The sequence below is a fragment of the Mchenga conophoros genome, linkage group LG11 (assembly GCF_057382185.1).
Source record: "Mchenga conophoros isolate Kocher_MC1m ecotype Shallow Benthic linkage group LG11, M_conophoros_male_GT1.1, whole genome shotgun sequence".
NCBI classification, from domain to species: domain Eukaryota; kingdom Metazoa; phylum Chordata; class Actinopteri; order Cichliformes; family Cichlidae; genus Mchenga; species Mchenga conophoros.
The window spans coordinates 22,809,738-22,832,603 of NC_140536.1; the positions used below are offsets into that span (position 1 = coordinate 22,809,738).

Below are 22,866 nucleotides of genomic sequence, written 5' to 3' on the forward strand. Positions count from 1 at the left end.
TCCCTCTTGTAGTTGGGAGGAATTGCATTTGGTTTATGAACTTTGGTGACATATTAATTTATTCCAGTTAGCAAGAAAATTTTAAATCAGATATTTTAACCACATATAAATTTTTATTTGCTTCACACACAAATTAATTCATAATTCTTCTTGTGTAGGAAGGTCAATAGTACATTGTTTCTGCAATTTCTTATTTAATTATGTTAGATTCTGTATATATCTTTATTGTGCATCAATCGATCCACCACATGCCCTGTTAGAAAGTCAAAAGATATAGAAATATTCACTTCTGTCCTTATACCTACATCAAGGTGATGAGAATTATATGATAGAAACCCCATTTAGGAAAAAGACTCAGTTGGCTCAGGAGGAGGCACTGGGAAAGCATTTCTTCTGGAATGCATTACTCATTTATGATTGATGATGTATAGTGTAACAGTGAAATGTAACCACTGAAGGAATTTTCATCTGTTCCATGTCTGTTCTTCTCTGTCTAGATCCTTCTGACAAAATCTACTTTTCGCTGTTTAACACAAGTCAACCAGTCAAAGAGGGTGATACTGTAACCATGAAATGTGAGACTGATGGGAACCCCCAGCCTCCATTTGAGTTCACTAAAAATGTATGAGATCATTTCATGCACACATTTGATAAAGAAAAGGCAACATTTAGTTGCAAATTTGTTTCTCTACTGCAACCTCTGTCACCCTCTTGCTTGGTTTTTACTCGTAATTCCTGTTTTTTAATATTCAGGGAGAAGAGGCCCAAGGTAAAGATGGTCTTCTCATACTGAAATCTGTCAAGCGCTCTGATGCTGCACAGTACAAGTGCACAGCATTAGATTTCGAGATTGACTTTACCTTGGAAAAGACGATTGCCCTCACTGTCGACTGTGAGTAAGCCAAATACACATAAAGACACACACATTGCTGAATTAAAGAGGGTTAACACACAGAAAGAACAATGCATCTCCGGTTTGTGTGGTTCTTCCCATGTAGGAAGCCTTTCTTTTCATCAGTAAATCATAGAATTAAAAGGTTTCCATGGAATAGGCTCTAATGAAGTTCAGTCAGCCGGCTGATATCCAATTCAATTTTTCACACTTCATCTGTTACTTTAATGTTATCCCAAGCACACTGTTTAATCTGATCTTATCACACACATTAAGCAGTGATAACCTCGAAAGTGTATGGAATAGGCTTAACTTGGGCTCAAAATGGGCTTGACTTCAGAATAAGTGCATTAGCTTTGTACTGTTGTTTAATTTGAATTGGCACTTATTTAACACCTCAGAATGTGTAGAAGGTCTATAGTTTTCAGTCGACTCCCCCCCCCCCATCTTATCTTTAATTGCTCTCTGTTTTCTCTCTGTCAGACATTGACCCAGTAAAAGTGACACCAGCTGTATCTAAAGTTGTCATGCTTGGAGACAAAGCAGCATGGCAGTGTAGGATCAAGGCTTCTCGTAATCATACAGTTCAGTGGAAAAAGGTGTGTTTCATCATTTTCTCAATTTTTCTTTCTTTTTTGTTGTAAATAAGTGTGCCATCCCCCCCCCCTTTAAAAGAGTTGTGGTATTTGTGTGCATTCTTTCTGTTTTTCACATAAAATCAGAAACACCAACCAGCCTGGCACTATGATTGATTGTTTAGCTGACTTGAAGCTTGATACAGGTACAGAGTCAACATTAGGACAAAAGAAATCAATAAATAAATAAAATCCTCACATTTCCAATAAGTTCTTTCTAAGCATGCTCAGTTTTTAAAATGAAAACTTGTCAGTGTCATACAGTAACAACATTCACCAAGTCAACAAGAATTCATTCCTTATTTTGGCTCAATGCACCGACCACTGTATTAGACACACCAGTTAATGCAAGTGTCCAATTAGCCCATCGCACTCCTTTAAATTAGTGCATGTAGACAGGTAGACATGGTTAAGACTACCTTCTGAAGTTTAAACTGAGCATCTGAACAAGGAAGGAAGGTGGTTCAAGTGTTTCAGAAACTGGTGATATACTGATTTTTTCACAAAAATATCCAGTCAGCGGCAGTCCTTTGGCTGAAAATGCCTTGTTGATGTCAGAGGAGTGCCAAATGTTCACATGCTCCCTAATATATCCCACTGGTGCTATGACAGAGAGATAATCAGTGTTATCTGCGTCACATCTGAGTGGTCATAATCTTATGCCTGCAGTACACTGCTACTACATATGCAGTTTCACTCTGTTGTGGATATTTTCAGTTTTACGGTAGCAAAAAAACCTTGTCTTCCTTGACACAGAAATTCATAGTGATAGCTACAGCATGCACAGCGTCTTTTCTGTCTTTAATATGTTTAAAAACATTTTTTTATTTACAGATTATTTGTTCTCGATTGTCTATTTCAAGGATCTGGGTACATTTAATACTGTAAAACTGCACATAAATATACCTTTGGTGTGTTTAGTCTTCATTCCTGTTTCTCCACTTGTGATGTGCAGAGTGCTCCTCCAGTGTTAGGTCTGTTGTTGTAACCTATGTATCTATTGTTGTGTCTCTTGGGTGTGATGGAAACTCGCAGGCAGCTGGTTTTCTGGGCAGAGAATGTGTTTGTTCTTAGAAAGATGAATTCCTATGAGAAGAAGTTGAGAAGAATTGCAAGAGACAGGTTCATCATGGAGGACTGACTTTGATTTGTTATCACTGCGCTTTCAAACAGTGTGTGTGAAGATTCCTTTTCTGCTTTCCCATCACAGTGGTGTGCCATCAAATTAGATATTGACAGCGCTGTTCTACTCACAAAAAAAAAGAGCAGAAGCATAATATTATGAGTCCAGTTCTTCTTCAGTGTGCTTGTGTTTCTGCAGGGCTCTGAGGTGCTGTCTCAGAACGGGACTCTGTCAATACAAAATGTTTCCTATCAAAATGCTGGAGAATATGTTTGTGTTGGAGCTGTTCCGTCTGTGCCAGGACTGATGTCCCAGGCTAGCGTCAACCTCACAGTCAAAGGTAAAAGTGCATGCACGAAACAAGTACACCCACACTCACAGGAACACTATAAAACTTTATCTCAGAGTAAATAGAAGAATTTAAGCCATGCTGTAGAGGCTGTCATGTTTCTCCACTGCTAAATCCGTTAAGGTAACTGTAAGCATTCTAGAGCCTACTATTTGGAAACAAAAGTGGAATTCCAACTTCATTGTAAGAAGAGTTTATATACTATAAAGGATGTTCAGCAAGGCCAGGCATTCTTTGAGCTCTTTGGCTTGACAAAACCAAAAACTCCAGGTAAAATGAGTAGTATCGAGATGGTCATATATCAACTTTCTCTGTTTCCTTCTCTCTGCACACTCAGAGAAACGGGGTGTTTCACATGTCACATGACTCTTTTTCCCTAAAAAAATGATCTGCATGTGTGCCACCTACTCAAGTCAGAGCCAATATCAGATGATGACGATAAAACGGTGATAAAAATCTATAAATAATGCAAAAAATATTACAATAAAATGTAATACTTCCGCACATAAGACAAGAAATTAATGCTAAATCTTGGAATTTATTGCACACTGCAGTAAAACAAACATTTTAATTCAAGTTAATTATTTTATGCCAAGTGTGCTCTTGGTGCTGATGTTTATTGCTAATGTAACAGCCAAATTAGATGTGCCGATTAGAGTCTCACAGCTCATAAAAGGAGACCAGTCTGTCAGAAGATCAAAGTGAAATAAAGTTTGTTAATTGAACAGTGTAAAAGAGACATAGCAGTAGGCAAAAAATACATGTATGGCTTTTCTGAGTACATCTACATTCTAGTGACAGTGTGACACAGATGTTTTCACTGCTGTAACTTTACAACTGGGCATCTTTCTTGATCTAAGGTACAGCTTAACAGCTTGCACATATTAAGCGCATTCCCCCAGCAGGGAATTGTATGTAAAGCATGCTGTAAATAAAAACATTTGTGAACACTCTGGTACTAACCACGTTATGTCTTCAGCAAAAGTTGCCACGATGATTCAGTGAGGTGAAAATAGAGCCTTTAGAATGACAGAAAACTCTGACTTTATGCTTGATATAGCTCACTAACTCATGAACTCTTGCTATGTACTACACACTGAACTGCTACCGCTATACCAATACACAAAGTATAATAACAGTGGTCAGTGCCAGAGTGTGCAGCGTATTGTTTTGGTTAGAGGAAGGAATTGGGAGCAGCTTGGAAGTAGAAGTTGAAAGGAGAACTGAGGTATAACTGTATGTGTTTAAGGTTATGCAGCATTGTTCACTTTGTTTACCCATGACATTCTCATTCCCTGTCCAGGAAAGCCAGTGATTGACCCTCCTGCTCCTGTGAAGGTGGGCAAGGAAGGAGACAAGGTGACCCTTATGTGCGTAGCATACGGTGTGCCTACCCCTAACTTCACCTGGCAGCCCTCAGGAGGAGAACAGGTAGACATCTGAGTCAAGCTGAGAGAAAAATGAGTCTTTACAGTTTACAGGAATCAGTAAAATGAATGTATTGGAACTCATTTGGAAATAATAGTAAGGCTTATTTCAAATGAAAAGCGCCCTGCTACTATTTGTGTTTCCATTAGAGTCAATATGAGAAGATTAAAGTGTTATGTTTCATAACGTATTAAGATCACTCTTGGTAGAGTACTGTGTAAAACTTCAAAAGCTCTACTAAAGGGGGAAAAAAAAGCGAAAACAGCTTTTAAGAAACTTGTAGAGGGAGTACGCCTTCATTATTAAATATTACATAAACTGATAAAATAAGATAAAACGTTAATCATCTTTTTGAAAAATGTGATAATGTCAGAAACTAGTAGGGATGTTTGGAAGATTAAAAATGAGAGCACAACTAATAATTTTCACGAGCAGATTTTTTGTTTGTAAGTGAGAGGTAGAGAGAAATATCACATATGAGAAGTTTGTTTAAAATAATAGGAATGGGACTCATAAGACAAGTGGATAGTAATAATAAAAGAAGAATTATACTGCAAACTCATATAGGCAAAAGGCAAAGAAGGATTTTGACAAACGACACTAATTTACTTTGGCCTTTTTCCTTTATCTCTCTTCCTTCCTTTTTATCTTCCCCTCCAGTCGATAACAGTGAAAGGTAACAAGTGGGTGAGCACTTTGACCCTGAAAACCACTGCTGATATGATAAATGGCGGGGTGACCTGCGAGGTCGAAAATGAGCATGGAAAAGATATCACGGTCTTCCCACTTTCTCTCGAACAAGGTCAGTGTAACAAGCTCTCTTTCTCCACTGGGTTTTCCTCATTAACCTGAAAATGTGATTCAGTTAAAAAGTTGCGTTGGACATGCAGAACAGATGAAACCAGCGTTCGCTGTTTTTAGTCAAATTATATTTTAAAACTTACCAACAAAAAAAAAAGTTGCATAGCATAATCACATATTCAGTAATTAAAAAATAAGTGTTTGGAGATTGGCATATTACCAAATTAAAATGGAATGCACTGCTCATTAGTTCTTCTTATAAATACTTACATGGATGCAGTGAGGAAAACTGGATATCATCTTCAATTCTGTAAAAGCTGTTCACTATTGAAATGAAAGTTATGGCAAAAAAACCAAATGTTTTTACAGTTAGCCAGTTGTGGATATGACATATATTTTGTGTACGTGACCAAATGGTTAGTCTTATTGTGTGTGTACACAAAGGGAACACACAGAATAACGCCCAGAAATTGCAACGATCCGTGCAGCCACAACACTAAAACTCATTTGTATGTCATCTTCATTGCTATAGAAGTGTCTAGGAGTAACATTTAAGATCTAACACAAGTAGTTATGAGTGAAGAAAAACTTGTAAAATACATTATAACACATAATGATCTAAACTGACAAATTTCTTTTTTTATAATTTCATGATTACAAGTCTCTAAGGTAACACAGTGTGTCTTAATGCCATGCCAGTAACTTCTTAGCCTGCTAATAACATCAACTACAGTCTGATCTTCTTTCACCTTTTGTAAACTGCATCTACACCTTTATAGCTTGCTTCTTTCATGGTTTGCTTTTTAAAATGGGCTCTCACTAAAGTTATTGATAATAAAGCTGTAGCTGGTGCCTGAATTGCTGTTTTACATCTTCGTGATCTCGCTTTTCTTGTTTTTTTTTCTCCTCCTCTCTTTTTGCAGTTGGCAGCTCAGCTGAAGGTAGAACCTTCTCCCTCCTCCTCTTCCTCTCCTCCCTTCTTCTCTCAGGACTCTTTGTTGTACAGACCCTGTAATTTAGAAACTCCCCTCCATCCGCTTCCTATTGCCCCAGCCCTTCCATGTCACACACACACACACACACACACACACACACACACACACACACACACACACACACACACACACACACACACACACACACACACGCACACACACACTCTCCTCTGCTGTACTGTAACCTTGTATATTTACCCTCTTAACTACCGAACACTGTGGATATTGTACATTGTTATTCTTCTTCTCTTGTCACCTTTGTATAATGTCTGTCCTATATTTTGTGGATGGTACCAAAAGCTTTTGTGGCCCCTTGGGGACAATAAAGGATTCTATTCTATTCTGTTCCTTCCACTCTTCTCTTCGTCTCTTTACTGTGTCTATTTGGTCACCTCTTCTTTCCAGCTGCCTTCTTATTCCTTGCTTTTTCTGCTTTTCTCCGCTCATCCGGTGCTGTGTGTAGATTAAGTAACTTTAGCTAAGTATCTTTTTAGTGGTGTGCATTGTGTGTGTTGTGGTTGTTGCTTTGCTATGCTATGGGACTGAGAAACTCTTTTTCTCTTAAAGTGCTGCTTTCTGGAAACCCTGTGCTAACGTCAGGTCTGTATCGTTAACCCTATTGACATGTGTATGGTGTTCGTCTACAAATGTAAGTTGCTGTGTGTGTATTGATGGCTGTTTACACACACAAAGGTTTTATGTATCTGTGTTTACAAGAGTTTTTGTGTATCTGTACTTGTATTACTGTAGCTGAGAAGATATGCTTCTAGAGAAGTGAGAATGGATAGGTCCTGTATGAAGTATCACACAATTCAAAGACCAATCATGAATATTTTCCTTTTTGATCAGCCTGCTTATTTCCTAAATAATTTAATGTTAAAAACTAAAAAAGCTGCCTGCCAAAATGTTATCGAGCATATCCAAATGCCATTGTCTAATAAACAGGCCCCAAACCCCCACATTATGAAAAAGCGAGTAAAAATAATAATTAAAAAAGTGATAATTTAACAAAATAGTCATGAAAATATTCAAATTAGTTAAAAAATGTATTCTTTGGGAACATCAATTGAATTTTATAACTTCGGGATTCAGAGAAGACTTCATGCATCCTACTCATTTTCAACATTTTGGTGGAAATGTTCCAGGTTTCCTTTTTTAGCATACACAGGAAAGGAAGCATCTTTGACCTTGTCTGTAAGGACACCACAGACTGTAATATCAGGCTCACACTGTAGCACTGCAGTTTAAGTTAGAAAAGTACTAAAAGTACTCCTGCCAACATTTTCCTGGGGATATCAGAAAATCAATACTCAGAACCAATACACAATAACATTTCAAATGCCCCTCTGTAAAACCAATGAATAATTCACATTTTACTTGCTAATGATGTGTTGCAGGTGGACAGATTTTTTTATCCCTTGGACAGTGACAGGAGCAGAAACAAATATAGTTTTCGATTATGACTGGATCTTAATAGGCTTCAGTAATCTTTGTAGGGTTAGTAATGTTAGCTTGAGAAAACTTATTATAGCATCATGTCTTCACAAGTACAGTAATACAAGTGTAGGTGGTTGGGTGAGTATGTTCAGTGTTGTTTCATTGCTCTCATTAGCTGTCTAGTATTATCTGCGTAGACATAGGCCCTGTTTTTGGGTCGCATCACATTTCAGTCATTGCATTCAAAAGATAGACTAACCCCACATCCCAATCCCCGCCCCTTATCCTCTGCCCTCCACCTTTCCAACTACCCATCCATCAACTGTCTTCACCTGGACTCCATCAAATCTCATTCTCTCGCTCTCTATCTTCCCATTCTCTCCCTCCCATGATAACACCAAATCAAATCAATTTCCTTCCTCTTTCTCTCACCAATCAACCACCCCTAACGATGCCTCTCTCCCTACCACTGATTTTTTGAAAATCGAAAACTCTCCATTCCATCCTCACACCTCCTCCACCATGATCAATCCTTCCATGATTCCCCTAAACATCTGCCCTCCAATCAAATTTCCCCAAACTTTCCCACCAACCCTCCACCTCGCAAACCTCCCACCTGCCCCCCGACCCTCCCCCCATCCCTCCTCCCATATGTACTTCCATTGCGGCACTGTAGCTGGACAGGGAGGCTCCAGTGCGGTGGTGATAGCTGTGGTGGTGTGTGTTCTGCTCCTCCTGTTGCTGGTTGGCCTCCTCTACTGCCTAAGCAAGAACAACAAGCTGTCTTGCAGCAAGAAGGACCCGAAGGAAGTGTGAGTAGAGATCAGGGACAAAAGGGATGGGAGGGGGGATTAATAATCACATGAATCAAAAAACACTAAAAGTCAAAGTGCTTAACAAGTTGGAAAATCTGTAACAAAAAAACAAAAGTGTTTGGTTTGCTCATGCCAGAATATTTGTTAAAAAGACTATAGATATCTATTTGTATGCACTGACGATGTTGCTGATTGCAAAATACATCTGAAGTTTTTACAATATAGAATACCAACTTTCCTAAGCTTGTTTTCATAATCCTTTTTAATTGCAAATGTGCCATCTGTCCTGCAAGAATAAATTTTCTTTTAAATAATCAGAATATCCTGATTAGCAGCAAGAGCAGGGTTTCTTTTTCTTTATTTGCTTGGAGATTTGACACAATAAAGTACGATTTGTAAATGTTAAGTTTGCAGAATAGAGTTACAGGATACATACATTTCAGGTCCACTGGGAGAACTGCATTAATACTGCACAGGTTTATTTTGCAAACAAGTTGTCGGACTGATTTGTTCTTGTCTACATCCATTTGTAAAACTAAGCAAATATTCGCCCCAACAAACACTTAACTCCCTGATTTTTTCTTTTGTTTTCACTGTTTTTTCTCTATGCCATTTCTATTTCTAGGAACTCTGGAATGACGAACAGTAGCGTTGTGGTGGAGCTGAAGACAGACAAGCTCAATGAAGAGGATGGTCTCTTAAACAAAAAAAATGCAACAGAACAGGTTAGGCCTATAGAGCCATGAATGTGAATTGAGAATGGTACAGCTGACAGTTATAATGGCTGAGCAAGTAAACACTTGACCTCTACATTTTATCTTTTCTAAGAATTTAGGTGAATTTGTCTGATTCTGCATTCATGAGTGTGAGTCACACAACAGAACAATAGTGGGCAGGAGCAAGTCAAGGACAATTCAGCACAGTGGATAAAAACAAAGCCTTTGCATATTTTGAGAGACTGTTTGCATAGAAATAAAGGTTATTTTCAGCCAGTGTCTGTGGTCAGGCCTCACTTTTTGCTGGAAACATCAAGAAATGTTAGTGATGTAAAAGCCTCTTATAGTAATTTAAACGGGGTAGTGCCAGTATTCCTCTTTGTATTTTTAGCATCACCAAGGATGAGCACAGTCCTGCAGACATTTACTAACCTAAAAGAATCCTTGATACCTGGTTGACATGACCATGAGCGATACAGTCACCAGAAATCTCTTCACACAGCTCCGTCATTCTGATTGAGTGTCTAAAGTCAGTTTTAGTTCAAGGGAAGCTGGCTTGGAAAAGTGGTTCCTCCATCGTGATGTGGTGTGAAAGCTGCGGGGAGTCATCTAGAAATGTCATCACAAATGTAGAACATTTCATCTTTAAATTTACTGTAGTGGCATGTGTGACTTGAATTTCAAAGTCTTGTTTTATGTCACTTTTGAAACTGCTGACAGCAAACTGGATGACATTTCATAACTGCAAGGAGATATCAGGGACATTTACCTTTGCTTTTGAAATGGATATAACAAGAAGAGAAGAAAGATGTAAAAGTCTGTCTCTCCATACATAATCAAGTTAATATTTCTTTACTGAGATGCTATTAAAATATGAAAAGAGCCTTCGTGCCACAGATGCACTTCACTGGATTCTGAAAGTAAATCTCGACTTCTACATTTGACAAAGGATTTTCTTACAATGCCAAGTAAAGTAACACAAGTCTGTAAAAGTTTAATAACACAGCAGTGATATCTCGTCCATAAAAAGTGGTATTTTGTGATAAAATGTTGTGTATCTTATATTTATCTGTCAACTCCAAGTAATAAAGTTCTCTGAAAATACTGCAAGATATGAAAAGAAAACATTACAACATAAGGTGTCTATTTGGCACCAGTGCTGTGACTGTGGTTTTGGCAGTGGCACCAGAGGTTTCATTCCCAGTGCCTCACATGTACACTTTGTAAGAATAACTTGTTAATTTGCAGACCTCAGCCCAAGTCCCAATCTTTAACCTAAACTTAATCAAAAAGTAAAAGCAGGTGAAATCTGAAGTATCCTTTCAAACCCTCCAACCTCCTATTGAATACTTTGTGTGCATCTCTGCTGACAGAACAGCACTATTCAATGCCATGCAGAAGCAAATTTAATGAGTGTTGTAAAACCATGGGTTTGGTTTATGCTTTAGATTTAGATTTCATCCACAAACCAGGAAAGCTGCTGGATCCTTTGGGCACCTAGCTGTAGATATTTCTGATACAACGTTTATTCGACATTCAAATGATTTTACGCTATTGTCGTTGTTGTGCCGTGATCTAAATGAATTAATTTACCAGCAATTAACTGTTGAATAAGAAGAAAAAAAGAATATGTATGAAGAATTTAGGAAAATATGGATTATTTTTCCATTTAATTGCATTTGATGTGGACAATAAATGCATATTTTCTGGAAGTTGTCAAAAAAATAGGCGTGTTTGTTTCTTGTTGTTTTTGCATATTGGTCATATTTATTAAGTTTTGTCATTTCTCTCTGACAGTGATAAAACCAGATGATGAAAAAGGCTCCCAGAAGGATGAAGCGAAGAGGACAACAGGATATGAAGACAACAGGGCTAATTTTTTTTTTTTTACTAGACTGGTGATATTAAAGTTGTGGGGGCAATGAGAGGTGGAGCAGGGACATGGGTGTAGGTTGAGCGGTGTGGCTGCTCAGCATGTTCAGCATTGGCTATTCTTGTTTTACAACCTGCAATAGCCAAGTTGGGTGGAGTTTTTGTTTTTTTTTACTTTGCCTTTTTTTTAAAGATAGAGTTCTTAGACCTCTATCCAACTTGTGCTGCCGCAGGTTTAAAACGATACATGTGCGAAATCATATTCTGACAACACTGGATAATTCATTAATTTACCAATCATGTCTTTCACTCCTCTGCAGAGAAGAGCTGTACTAAGAAGTATGATTGGCACATGCTTAAACACAGTGACAGAATCTTCTTTTTCGCCCCAAAGGAAACCTCAAATTCATTTTCTTCTAGTGTTAGTCTGCATTTAAGCATAACACTGAACAGCTTTTCTGTTTTGGAGTCTGCAGTTAAAATATCTTTCCTTTCTGCTGGTAACATTAGGCAAAAATACACCCGGCTGTTACTCTGTTTGATTCACCTCCCTAACAAGCTATGATTTACGCTCACATTTAATCCCCGAGCACACTGTTTGGCACTCGTAACTGTCGAGTTTTTGTTCAAAGAATCTCTGTGTTTGCATTAGTGTTGTTTAATTGCAGTTTTGCCACCTGTGACTGTTTATACATATATATATATATATTTATATATGTATGTCTTTCAGTATCTCTAATTAGCTTTCAGTAGAAACAATCCAGGCTTATAATAACACCAATTCTGTCTCTAAAATTGCTTGCCTTTTTTAATCTAGCTGAAAAGCAACCAAACAAGCAAGCTATTAGGTTGTACAAATTTGTTCCTGCCATTTGCAGCGCACTTGTATATTATGTCAGTATACCAACTGTTCACTTGTTTTCCTATGTGCTTGTGTTTTCCTCTGTAAATTCAAATAATGCTCACTCTGCCTATCAAGCAGGAGGAGTACTGTGCATGATGTGGAGTCCAAGGTGTTTGTGGTTACTGAGTTGCCAGCAGTAATGGCTACTATTTATTTCTCAGTGTTTCACAGCGTTTTGGTCCCCTACTTCAGGATGAAAGCTGGGGCCAGTGAAGTGAAAACTGAGGAACAGCACAGCACACAGTGGTTTTGCTCAGAAAGCCCAGTTTTCACCAGAAATTGGTGTAATTTGGTGAAATGGTTGACAATCTCAAACAGTAGCCCGCTGTGCTGTTGTTTTCCCATGACAACAAACTGGGACTTTGAGCAGCTGCGGTGCACTAGTCGCAGATTCACCTGTTGGGAGTAATCACTTGCACAGGCTCACTCTAGTTTGAAACAGGCAGGGGAGGGAGGTGTGGGAGAGACTGGGGATGTTCTTGGGGTATCTACCTTTTATTTTTTACCAAATGAAAGCTTTTCAGTGTCACAGCAAGTGTGTCTGTGTTTAGGTACGATGTTTTTGTTTATCCCCTACACTGTCGGCAGGCAAAAAAAGGAAAACAAAAGCTTTGATAAAGGGGTACATGCCCTTTTACTTTGTTTTACACTGGAAGTATTGGCCTTGATTTATATATTTTTTAAAAAGGTCACCTCAAACCACTCTCTGTGCCCACAAAGCTCATTGTGTTTTCACTGTCTGTCTGCTGATCTTACCAAAACATGTTGAGTGTTAGCAACCCTGTGGGGGCAGGTGAAGATAGATAGTTGATTTCTTTTTTTCCCACTTGTTTTATATCAAAATAATATGGTACAGTATAAAAGTTGTTTAGAAAGGGGATTGTCAATATTTGAACTACTGATGTTTTTTTCCAATGTGTTTCCACTCGCTGAGAGAAGAGAATTTTTTTTTAGATTCCATTTAAATGGTTTACTCTTCTCTCTTTACTGTATACTGTATATTTTGTGGTACATTGTTGTGACGTGTTGATGTATCTTTTTATTTTTGCTCCAGCCATGTAGAGTTTATAATGAAAAAAAAGAAAAAAAAAGAAAAATTACCCCATTCACCCAAATATTCTCTGTGTTGTTATTCCTTTTTCTTTCTTTTTTTTTGCCTGTCCTGTTTGGATCTTTAGCCATCAGAATTGTTGTCTGAAGGCCAAGAAAGATGCCCAGAGGATTTACTTTACCAAGTGGATCATCATGGCCTTGTCATATTGGTCCATTTGATTGACCTTTATTATAATTATGTATTTATTTGATTTTCGGTTGTTACAGACGGGACAGACATGACTGGGGGATAGGACTGGGAGAGAGAATGAAAAAAGAGAGGGAGAGAAAGAAAAATAGAGGGGAGAAGAGATGGTGAGAAAGGGTGAAGAAAAAAAAGAAAAACAAACAAAACACGTGGATCACCTGTATGGAGATAAAAAAAAAAAAACAGAAGAGAAAACAAACATAAAAAAGCAACATAATAAATACAACACCATCACAATAAACTAGCCAAAAGTAGATAACAGTAGATACTAAATATTACATGTTATTGTGCAGCACGCAAGATCGACAGCGCACAATGTGCTTCGTGGTAGCAGGCAGGAAGGGTGTAGTTTGTGTCAGTGAACACCCGTGTGTACACCCGTTTGCACACCTGTGTGGATCAGCACGCTTGTATTCAAAAGGTTTCTCCATGTAACGATCTGCTAGGGAGTGTGGACGCTATAGCCCCGTCCCCCAGGGCATGAAGCAGGTATGGAGGAGATCCAGGCCCCAGACATCCAAAGGCCCCAGTGTACGAGGGCCCAAGGTGGACCACTACAGGGGCAACCGTGCCACCTTCCTAGGAAGAGCTGAGGAGAGCCCCAAACGAGAGGTCACCCAGCAGCCACGGAGCAGAGGCCAGAGGGGGTTGCAGTGACGTGCCCGAGGGATCTGCCAGCAGCCAGCTGTGCCAGAGAGGACCGGGCCTCGGGCCCAGAGGCCTGAGGGCACCCCACCCCCCGGAAGGGGCCCAGCCAGGCCACAGGCGCCGGGCCACAGGCGCCAGGCCCCGCCAATCGGCCACCAGGGGTGAGTTGGGACATACATGAGCGCCCAGCCCCAGACACCAAGAACCACCAACACACCAACGTCTGACGGCATCAGCCACTGGCAGGGAGTGTGGTGAGGGGAGAAAGGCCTCCATACCTTGGAGAGCCTGAGATGTTCCCAGAGAGGTGGAGTCTAAGACCCAAGCTGACACAGACGAACAGGCGCACGGAGACACAAATGTGCATTCCCACCCCCATATACACAAACAAATACTCGGCACTCATCTGACATGGGGACAAACACAGATAGGCACTGTACACACATTCACACTCCCCAAACATACTCTATATCCCAGGTCTGGGTACCCCCGCCCCCAGAGGGGCAAACCATACCCGGATCCAGGAGATGTAACCCTTCTCTCTGGGGTGGAGGAAAGCAGTCCGCCTCCTTATCTGCAGTAGCAAGGAGGCCCCGCATCCCACCCCTGACGGTTAACAGAACAGGGTGAATGAAGACCCCAAACCTTCCTCCACCCGCTCATATGTAGTGTTGCTGCATGCTGTTTTACAGTGCATTTAAAACACAGGAGGGCATGGTGCTTCCTGCCAGAGAGCAGCACGGCTCCTCCCTGTGTTGTTATTCCTGTCATTGCAACATGTTTCCAGGTCTTCCAGTCCCTTTTACCCCTCAGCTGTAAAAGGCTGATGGGGTATGCCATCAGCTGGACAGGTGGGCAGTGTGAATACCTAAGTGTGTGAATGCGAGGTGCATCATCGGTTCAAAAGTCTGAAAAAGGTTTTCTGAAAAACTGGGATGGAATAACTATAGGAGTTTGAAATTGATACAGTAGTGTCTATACCAGGGCTGCCCAATCCCAGTCCTTGAGAGCTACTATCCTGCAGCTTTTAGATGCATCCCTACTCCAACACAGCTGAATCAAATGGTTTGATTACCTCTTCAGCATGCCATCGTGTTTGGCAAAGGCCTGATAACAAGCCATTCATTTGATTCGGGTGTGTGGGAACAAGGATGCATCTAAAAGCTGCAGGACGGTAGCTCTCGAGGACCGGGATTGTGCACCCCTGGTCTATACGGAGGCTAAGGGCTAGCACTGGTGGTCACTGGTATTTTTGGAATTTGGATTCATCACCTTTTATGACAAAAGTAGATAAAAATTGTTTTTTTTTAAAAAAAAACGTATATATGTTCTAATAACTAAGAAAATGTTTGAAGGACGCAGGTCTGGCCATATAACGTGCCAGCTAAAATCCTTGCACAGCATTGAACACCATCTCTAAAATATTCACACACCAGAAATCTAATTGCTCTTGATGTAATTCATCCGTGTGTTTTTTCTTGCACTTCCTAGAAGATGACATCTAAATTGATTCCTAGCTTGCACCCAATTTTAATCTCTTTGATATAACCGGCATTATGTAAATTTCCCCCACACTGATTGATTCCATGATTTGTTGTGACAGAGCAGACAAATCGAGGAAGCCCATGTTTTGCATCAATAACTGCTTTATGGATGAGCTTGCTGCCGACTTCACGATGCAGCATTCTGTCGACTCACTTTTATACTTGGGAACCAGTTTAAATGAATCCATCAATCATCAACCAATTGCGGTGCAGCTTTGTTTATAGATCAGTAGCACTTAGTAGGATGATTCTTATCAATAGCGGCTATAATGATATATCAAAACCAACCATTAATCAAGAGTGAGGAGGGGAAAAAAAATGCTGGTTCATTCTCTTCATTAAAAATCTCATCTCTTAGCTTTTGTAATAGTGTATGCTAACCTTGTATTACCTTTTGACAGTTTAGCCCAACACCGTGCATCTACACAGCCTCTGTGCTTGTGGGCCTATTAGCGCCATTGTTCTGACACGCACCCACTACACCACTCGTGTTCCATTAGGAAATTAAAAGTCTCCCATCAATGTGACCCGCTGAAATCCATCTGTGCTTTGAATACAAAGTAGCGAAGATGGAGACCAGCAGGATAAGAGCACAGGTCGACAGGAGAGAATTAGAAAATGCAAGTAAAGATGTCAGTGTCAGTTTGTGCTGATGTAATCACAAGCTCTAAAGGTCCGATATGGATTGACAGTATTGACATAATGCACATTTTTCTACCGTGCTGTTTGTGTGTGCACTTTGAGATCTTCTTGTGCTTTATTTTACAAAGAACAAGTGGATCAGTGCTTTTCAGTCTTGCTAACAATGAGGGGGGATTACGGTCACTCCACCCAGTGTCCTTTCCCTTTTCCCTTATCTCTTGCTCTGCCTGCTGAGAGTCTTCATGCTCCCTTCACTGGGTTTGGTTACAGTAGCTTTAAACTGATTTAGTAATTTAGTGTTGGCCTATTGAGGGATGACAGTCACTGTCTGTCCCTTCTGCTTGCTCAGCCTGGATCTGATGGCCACTCGGTAGCATTGGGTTGGTCTTAGCACTTTGGAGGACTTAAACTATGGAAATAATTCACTGCTGTTACATTACTTCCATAAATATTTTGTTTTATAAGTTGCTTCTGTATTTTCAGTCAAAAACGTATATCTACTTTCACTTTTAATGACATATACATGTATATATATATATATACATATAAAAAATTTAAAAAAAAACCAGCACGCCCCTGCGGGCGGTTTATCCTTCAAGCTCGGGTCCTCTACCAGAGGCCTGGGAGCTTGAGGGTCCTGCGCAGTATCTTAGCTGTTCCCAGGACTGCGCTCTTCTGGACAGAGATCTCCGATGTTATTCCCGGGATCTGCTGGAGCCACTCGCCTAGCTTGGGAGTCACCGCACCTAGTGCTCCGATTACCACGGGGACCACCATTACCTTCACCCTCCACATCCTCTCGAGCTCTTCTCTGAGCCCTTGGTATTTCTCCAGCTTCTCGTGTTCCTTCTTCCTGATATTGCTGTCATTCGGAACCGCTACATCGATCACTACGGCCGTCTTCTTCTGTTTGTCTACCACCACTATGTCCGGTTGGTTAGCCACCACCATTTTGTCCGTCTGTATCTGGAAGTCCCACAGGATCTTAGCTTGGTCATTCTCCACCACCCTTGGGGGCATCTCCCATTTTGACCTCGGGAATTCCAGGTTATACTCGGCACAGATGTTCCTGTACACTATGCCGGCCACTTGGTTATGGCGTTCCATGTATGCCTTGCCTGCTAGCATCTTGCACCCTGCTGTTATGTGCTGGATTGTCTCTGGGGCATCTTTACACAGCCTGCAACTGGGGTCTTGCCTGGTGTGATAGACCCCAGCCTCTATGGATCTTGTACTCAGAGCTTGTTCTTGTGCTGCCATGATTAGTGCCTCTGTGCTGTCTTTCAGTCCAGCTTTGTCCAGCCACTGGTAGGATTTCTGGATATCAGCCACCTCCTCTATCTGCCGGTGGTACATACCGTGCAGGGGCCTGTCCTTCCATGATGGTTCCTCGTCTCCCCCTTCTTTCTTGGGTTTCTGCTGCCTGAGGTATTCACTGAGCACTCGGTCAGTTGGGGCCATGTTCCTTGTCTCATCCTGGACTGTGGTGCTGACACTCACCAGTCCCCGGCCCCCTTCCTTCCGCTTAGCGTACAGCCTCAGGGTGCTGGACTTGGGGTGAAACCCTCCATGCATGGTAAGGAGCTTTCTTGTCTTTATGTCAGTGGCTTATATCTCCTCCTTTGGCCAGCCTATTACCCCAGCAGGGTACCTGATCACGGGCAGGGCGTACGTGTTGATATATATTGTATATATATATATATATATATTAGAGATGGACCGATCCGATATTACGTATCGGTATCGGTCCGATACTGACCTAAATTACTGGATCGGATATCGGAGAAAAATAAAAAATGTAATCCGATCCATTAAATATCACGAAAGCACCTCGCAAAACTTGCAACACGCCGTAACTCGCCTCAGAACGTCAGCAGTCGGAGCAGTATGCATCACGTGATAGAGCAGCTGTGGCATGCCGGACCTGTCGGTGGTCTGGATAGCATGTGGAGCTTCGCTAGCAACCTGGCATTTCATCTCCGACAAAGTTATCCCCGAGAGAAGTAAAGCAAGTGTGTAAGTCCATCTCTGAATGTTTGTAAAGCATTCCCACGTTAAGCTTAACAAGCGACTGCCTCTCGCTCTCCGGCTGCTACTTCAATCATGAAACTGCTTAAATGATCAGCTGATCGGCTTTTCTGTCGCGAGTCCGTGTCTCTTGTTTGTTTTTGGCCCACTTTGCACCAGAAAGAGGAAACCAGCGGCTGAACAACAGCAGAACGTTTAAGCTTGATAAGCTGTTGTTAGAATTTATTTAATATTACTTTCTACTCGAGGATCTTTTTCTACGTAGCTGACGCTGGTAACTGTGCAGGGGCGGATCTAGCAAAGTTTAGCCAGGGGGGCCGATAGGGCATGAACAGGGAAAAGGGGGCACAAAGACATACTTTTCTTTCTTATTCTCATTTAAAATGTCGAGCTTTTAATAAATAATTATCTGACACCCAAAGTTTTAATTTGATGTAAAATGAATAGAAGTCAATTACTGTATATAGTAACTATTAAGTCTAATATATACCCTAGTAAGCTATAGTACTTTTTACTTTGGGAAGGTACCATCTGTGCAGTCTGCAATTTTGTTGAAGAAAGATGTTGAATCTATTTAATATTTCTTGAAAAATAATTGATTTCTGTGCATTTTTTTTCACACTGCATCAAATTAAGGTTGATTACGTCGATTAAGCATCATGAGGTGGCGCGTGAGGGGTGGTTCCCTATTTTTTATTTATTTATTTTTGTTGTTGCTGGGAGTTGGAACCCTATTAGTTAGGTTGCTTAATATTTACGCTAAGTACTCTTTAAAATACCAGAATAGGGAGGATGGTGTAGGTCTAAGTTTATTAGATTGATCAGTATTGCTGAACTATGAAATATTTTTTTTGTATACAGGTATAACAGAATAGCTTTAGTGTAGTTGTTGTTTTAAACTTGAGTATGAACTTGCAGACTTGCAAAATGCAGCAAGATATTTTAAAAAACAGTTTTGTTGATTAAAAAACACTATATCGGATTCATATCGGTATCGGCAGATATCCAAATTTATGATATCGGTATCGGTATCGGACATAAAAAAGTGGTATCGTGCCATCTCTAATATATATACACACACATACATATATATATATATTAGGGGTGCAACGATATTCGTATCGATATTGAACCGTTCGATACAGTGCTTTCGGTTCGGTACGCATATGTATCGAACAATACAAAATTTTTAATTTATTTTATCAACTTTCCTTCTGACGATGCTGTCTGTGTTGAGCGCTCAGTGAATCTGCGTTCGACTACTCCGCCTAGGCTCGACAGTGCAGCCTAGGCGGAGTAGTCGAACGCAGATTCACTGAGCGCTCAACACAGACAGCATCATCAGAAGGAAGAGCGCAGGGCAAGCTAGCGAGACAGAAGTTAAGCTCTCCTTACAACATGGACCTCCCGCACCCTCATTCAGATCTGGCGTTTGGAATTATTTTGGTTTTCATGTGACGTATGACCCTGAAGGTAAGCGAGTCATGCACTAAAGTAAAACAGTATGTTGGATGTGCCATGCAATGCTCAATTACATGGGTGGGAGCTAGTGTGTTAGCGCAGTTAGCTCGTTAACATGTTGGCCGTCTAGCCCCATGCACGGGGCGATCGGCGGTTGCTCGTTAACGGAGATTTGCCGTGTTGTGGCGTTAAGGTCATTTCAACGAGATTAACCTGAAAGCACTAGTGGGAACACAACGAATATGACTGCACATTTACGCCGACATCATCCTAGTGCAAAGACAAGTGGAAGCAGAAAAAAAACAAGCAAGCATGCTACTAACTTTAGCCGAGTCATTTAGACAGCTGTTAGCACATGATTCTCCTTATGCTGCTGAGAATATAGCCCAGAAGAAGCGGATAGTATAGCTTTTATTTTGGAAAGAGACATTTCTCTGTAATAAACTCTCTTTTTCCAAAGATGAGTGATTCCTCAATCAGATACAGGGCTCGCAATATCGCTAGCCCGACGTCCCGGGGCTAGCGATCTTTTCAGTCGGGCTACCAAAATCTATCTCTGCCCTGCCCGTCGGGCTATTGTAGGAAGGAAAAATATATGTCAATGCTTTTGCATTCTTTCAGAAATGTAGCTGGGTAATTATGTCATTGGCATCGGTGAGCCACTGTCAATATGTGACATATTGAAATCGCGTTTGAATTTGTGCTTGTTTTTTTGCTTTCACTTTGCAATGACAGCACTGATCTGTGAGTGATGATAATTTGTGCACCAATTCCTCTGACATAGTCTTATTAATTGTTAGCTTACTATGCAAACATGACAAGTGAAATCTCCCGCAGCAAGCTTAAACATGTGAGAGGTTGATCGCGCAGAGAATCGCTGAGCTTATGTGAGTGCGTGTGTAAAAGCAGCAGGATTTATATTTGACTACGATGACCTTCACAGACAGATATATATTTTAGTTCTGCTGAGCCAAATAAGACATTCAGGGTGAAGAAGTGACAGCCAAAGAAAAGCTTACCACAAAACTGAGAAGTTATGACAAATCAGACTATAAGGCAAAAAGAAAGTGCAGCTTTATGGTTTCATGGACAAAAGAATTTCTGTGGCTGCAATATGACGAGCTAAATAACCAGGGCTGCACATAAGTGGTCCGCAGGTGCGCATTCGCTGTCAAAATAAAAAACACGCACAAGGGTTAGGGTTACATTTAAAAACTGTACTTTTGAGTTAAAATATATATTTATAATTTTAATAAATGACAAATTAAAAAGGCATGAACATTTTTTTTGTATCGAAAAAATATCGAACCGTGCAACGATTTTGTGTATCGTTGCACCCCTAATATATATATATATATATATATATATATATATATATATATATATATATATATATATATATATATATATGTATATATATATATATATATTAGGGGTGCAACGATACATATATATATATATATATATATATATATATATATATATATATTAGGGGTGCAACGATACACAAAATTCACGGTTCGGTTCGGTTCGATACTTTGGTGTCACGGTTCGATATTTTTTCGATACAAAAAATGTCCATGCCTTTTTAATTTGTCATTTATTAAAATTATAAATATATATTTTAACTCAAAAGTACAGTTTTTAAATTTAACCCTAACCCTTGTGCGTGTTTTTTATTTTGACAGCGAATGCGCACCTGCGGACCACTTATGTGCAGCCCTGGTTATTTAGCTCGTCATATTGCAGCCACAGAAATTCTTTTGTCCATGAAACCATAAAGCTGCACTTTCTTTTTGCCTTATAGTCTCATTTGTCATAACTTCTCCGTTTTGTGGTAAGCTTTTCTTTGGCTGTCACTTCTTCTCCCTGACCTGTCTTATTTGGCTCAGCAGAACTAAAATATATATGCTGCTGGTTTTACACAAGCACTCACATAAGCTCAGCGATTCTCTGCGCGATCAACCTCTCACATGTTTAAGCTTGCTGCGGGAGATTTCACTTGTCATGTTTGCATAGTAAGCTAACGATTAATAAGACGATGTCAGAGGAATTGGTGCACAAATTATCATCACTCACAGATCAGTGCTGTCGCTCTCTATACACAGTTTGCACGATTGCAAAGTGAAAGCAAAAAAACAAGCGCAAATTCAAACGCGATTTCAATATGTCACATATTGACAGTGGCTCACTGATGCCAATGACATAATTACCCAGCTACATTTCTGAAAGAATGCAAAAGCATTGACATATATTTTTCCTTCCTACAATAGCCCGACGGACAGGGCAGAGATAGATTTTGGTACCCCAACTGGAAAAATCGCTAGCCCCGGGACGTCGGGCTAGCGATTTTGCGAGCCCTGTATCTGATTGAGGAATCACTCATCTTTGGAAAAGAGAGTTTATTACAGAGAAATGTCTCTTTCCAAAATAAAAGCTATACTATCCGCTTCTTCTGGGCTATATTCTCAGCAGCATAAGGAGAATCATGTGCTAACAGCTGTCTAAATGACTCGGCTAAAGTTAGTAGCATGCTTGTTGTTTTTGTCTTTGCACTAGGATGATGTCGGCGTAAATGTGCAGTCATATTCGTTGTGTTCCCACTAGTGCTTTCAGGTTAATCTCGTTGAAATGACCTTAACGCCACAACACGGCAAATCTCCGTTAACGAGCTTCCGCCGATCGCCCCGTGCATGGGGCTAGACGGCCAACACGTTAACGAGCTAACTGCGCTAACACACTAGTTCACACCCATGTAATTGAGCATTGCACGGCACATCCAACATACTGTTTTACTTTAGTCCATGACTCGCTTACCTTCAGGGTCATACGTCACATGAAAACCAAAATAATTCCAAACGCCAGATCTGAATGAGGGTGGGGGAGGTCCATGTTGCAAGGAGAGCTTAACTTCTGTCTTGCTAGCTTGCCCTGCACTCTTCCTTCTAACGATGCTGTCTGTGTTGAGCGCTCAGTGGATCTGCGCTCGACAGTGCTGCCTAGGCGGAGTAGTCGAACGCAGATTCACTGAGCGCTCAACACAGACAGCATCATCAGAAGGAAAGTTGATAAAATAAATTACAAATGTTGTATTGTTCGATACATATGCGTACCGAACCGAAAGCACTGTATCGAACGGTTCAATATCGATACGAATATCGTTGCACCCCTAATATATATATATATATATATATGTGTATGTGTGTGTAAACAGGAAAAACTTGGGTTGAGGTCTGGACTTCTGTTGAGCACTCGGTCTACAACAGCCATTCTGTT

The 22,866-nt window shown here is 40.4% G+C and overlaps 1 protein-coding gene across 3 annotated transcripts in view; it reads left to right on the top strand.

The window, feature by feature from the left end:
- Positions 1–13,082, top strand: part of bcam (basal cell adhesion molecule (Lutheran blood group)) — a 48,864-nt gene extending 35,782 nt beyond the window's left edge. Inside the window, exons 7-17 of one of the 3 annotated variants that reach the window (XM_085291527.1) lie at positions 498–622; positions 754–892; positions 1,376–1,491; positions 2,849–2,990; positions 4,303–4,430; positions 5,088–5,229; positions 6,152–6,169; positions 6,791–6,823; positions 8,337–8,472; positions 9,101–9,200; positions 10,989–13,082. In XM_085291527.1, the coding sequence (XP_085147653.1) occupies positions 498–622; positions 754–892; positions 1,376–1,491; positions 2,849–2,990; positions 4,303–4,430; positions 5,088–5,229; positions 6,152–6,169; positions 6,791–6,823; positions 8,337–8,472; positions 9,101–9,200; positions 10,989–10,991 (1,082 nt within the window). In that variant the 3' untranslated portion in view covers positions 10,992–13,082. The remainder of the gene's footprint in view (positions 1–497; positions 623–753; positions 893–1,375; positions 1,492–2,848; positions 2,991–4,302; positions 4,431–5,087; positions 5,230–6,151; positions 6,170–6,790; positions 6,824–8,336; positions 8,473–9,100; positions 9,201–10,988) is intronic. The other 2 variants (XM_085291528.1, XM_085291529.1) reach the window with 2 other exon arrangements.
- Positions 13,083–22,866: the final 9,784 nt, after the last annotated feature.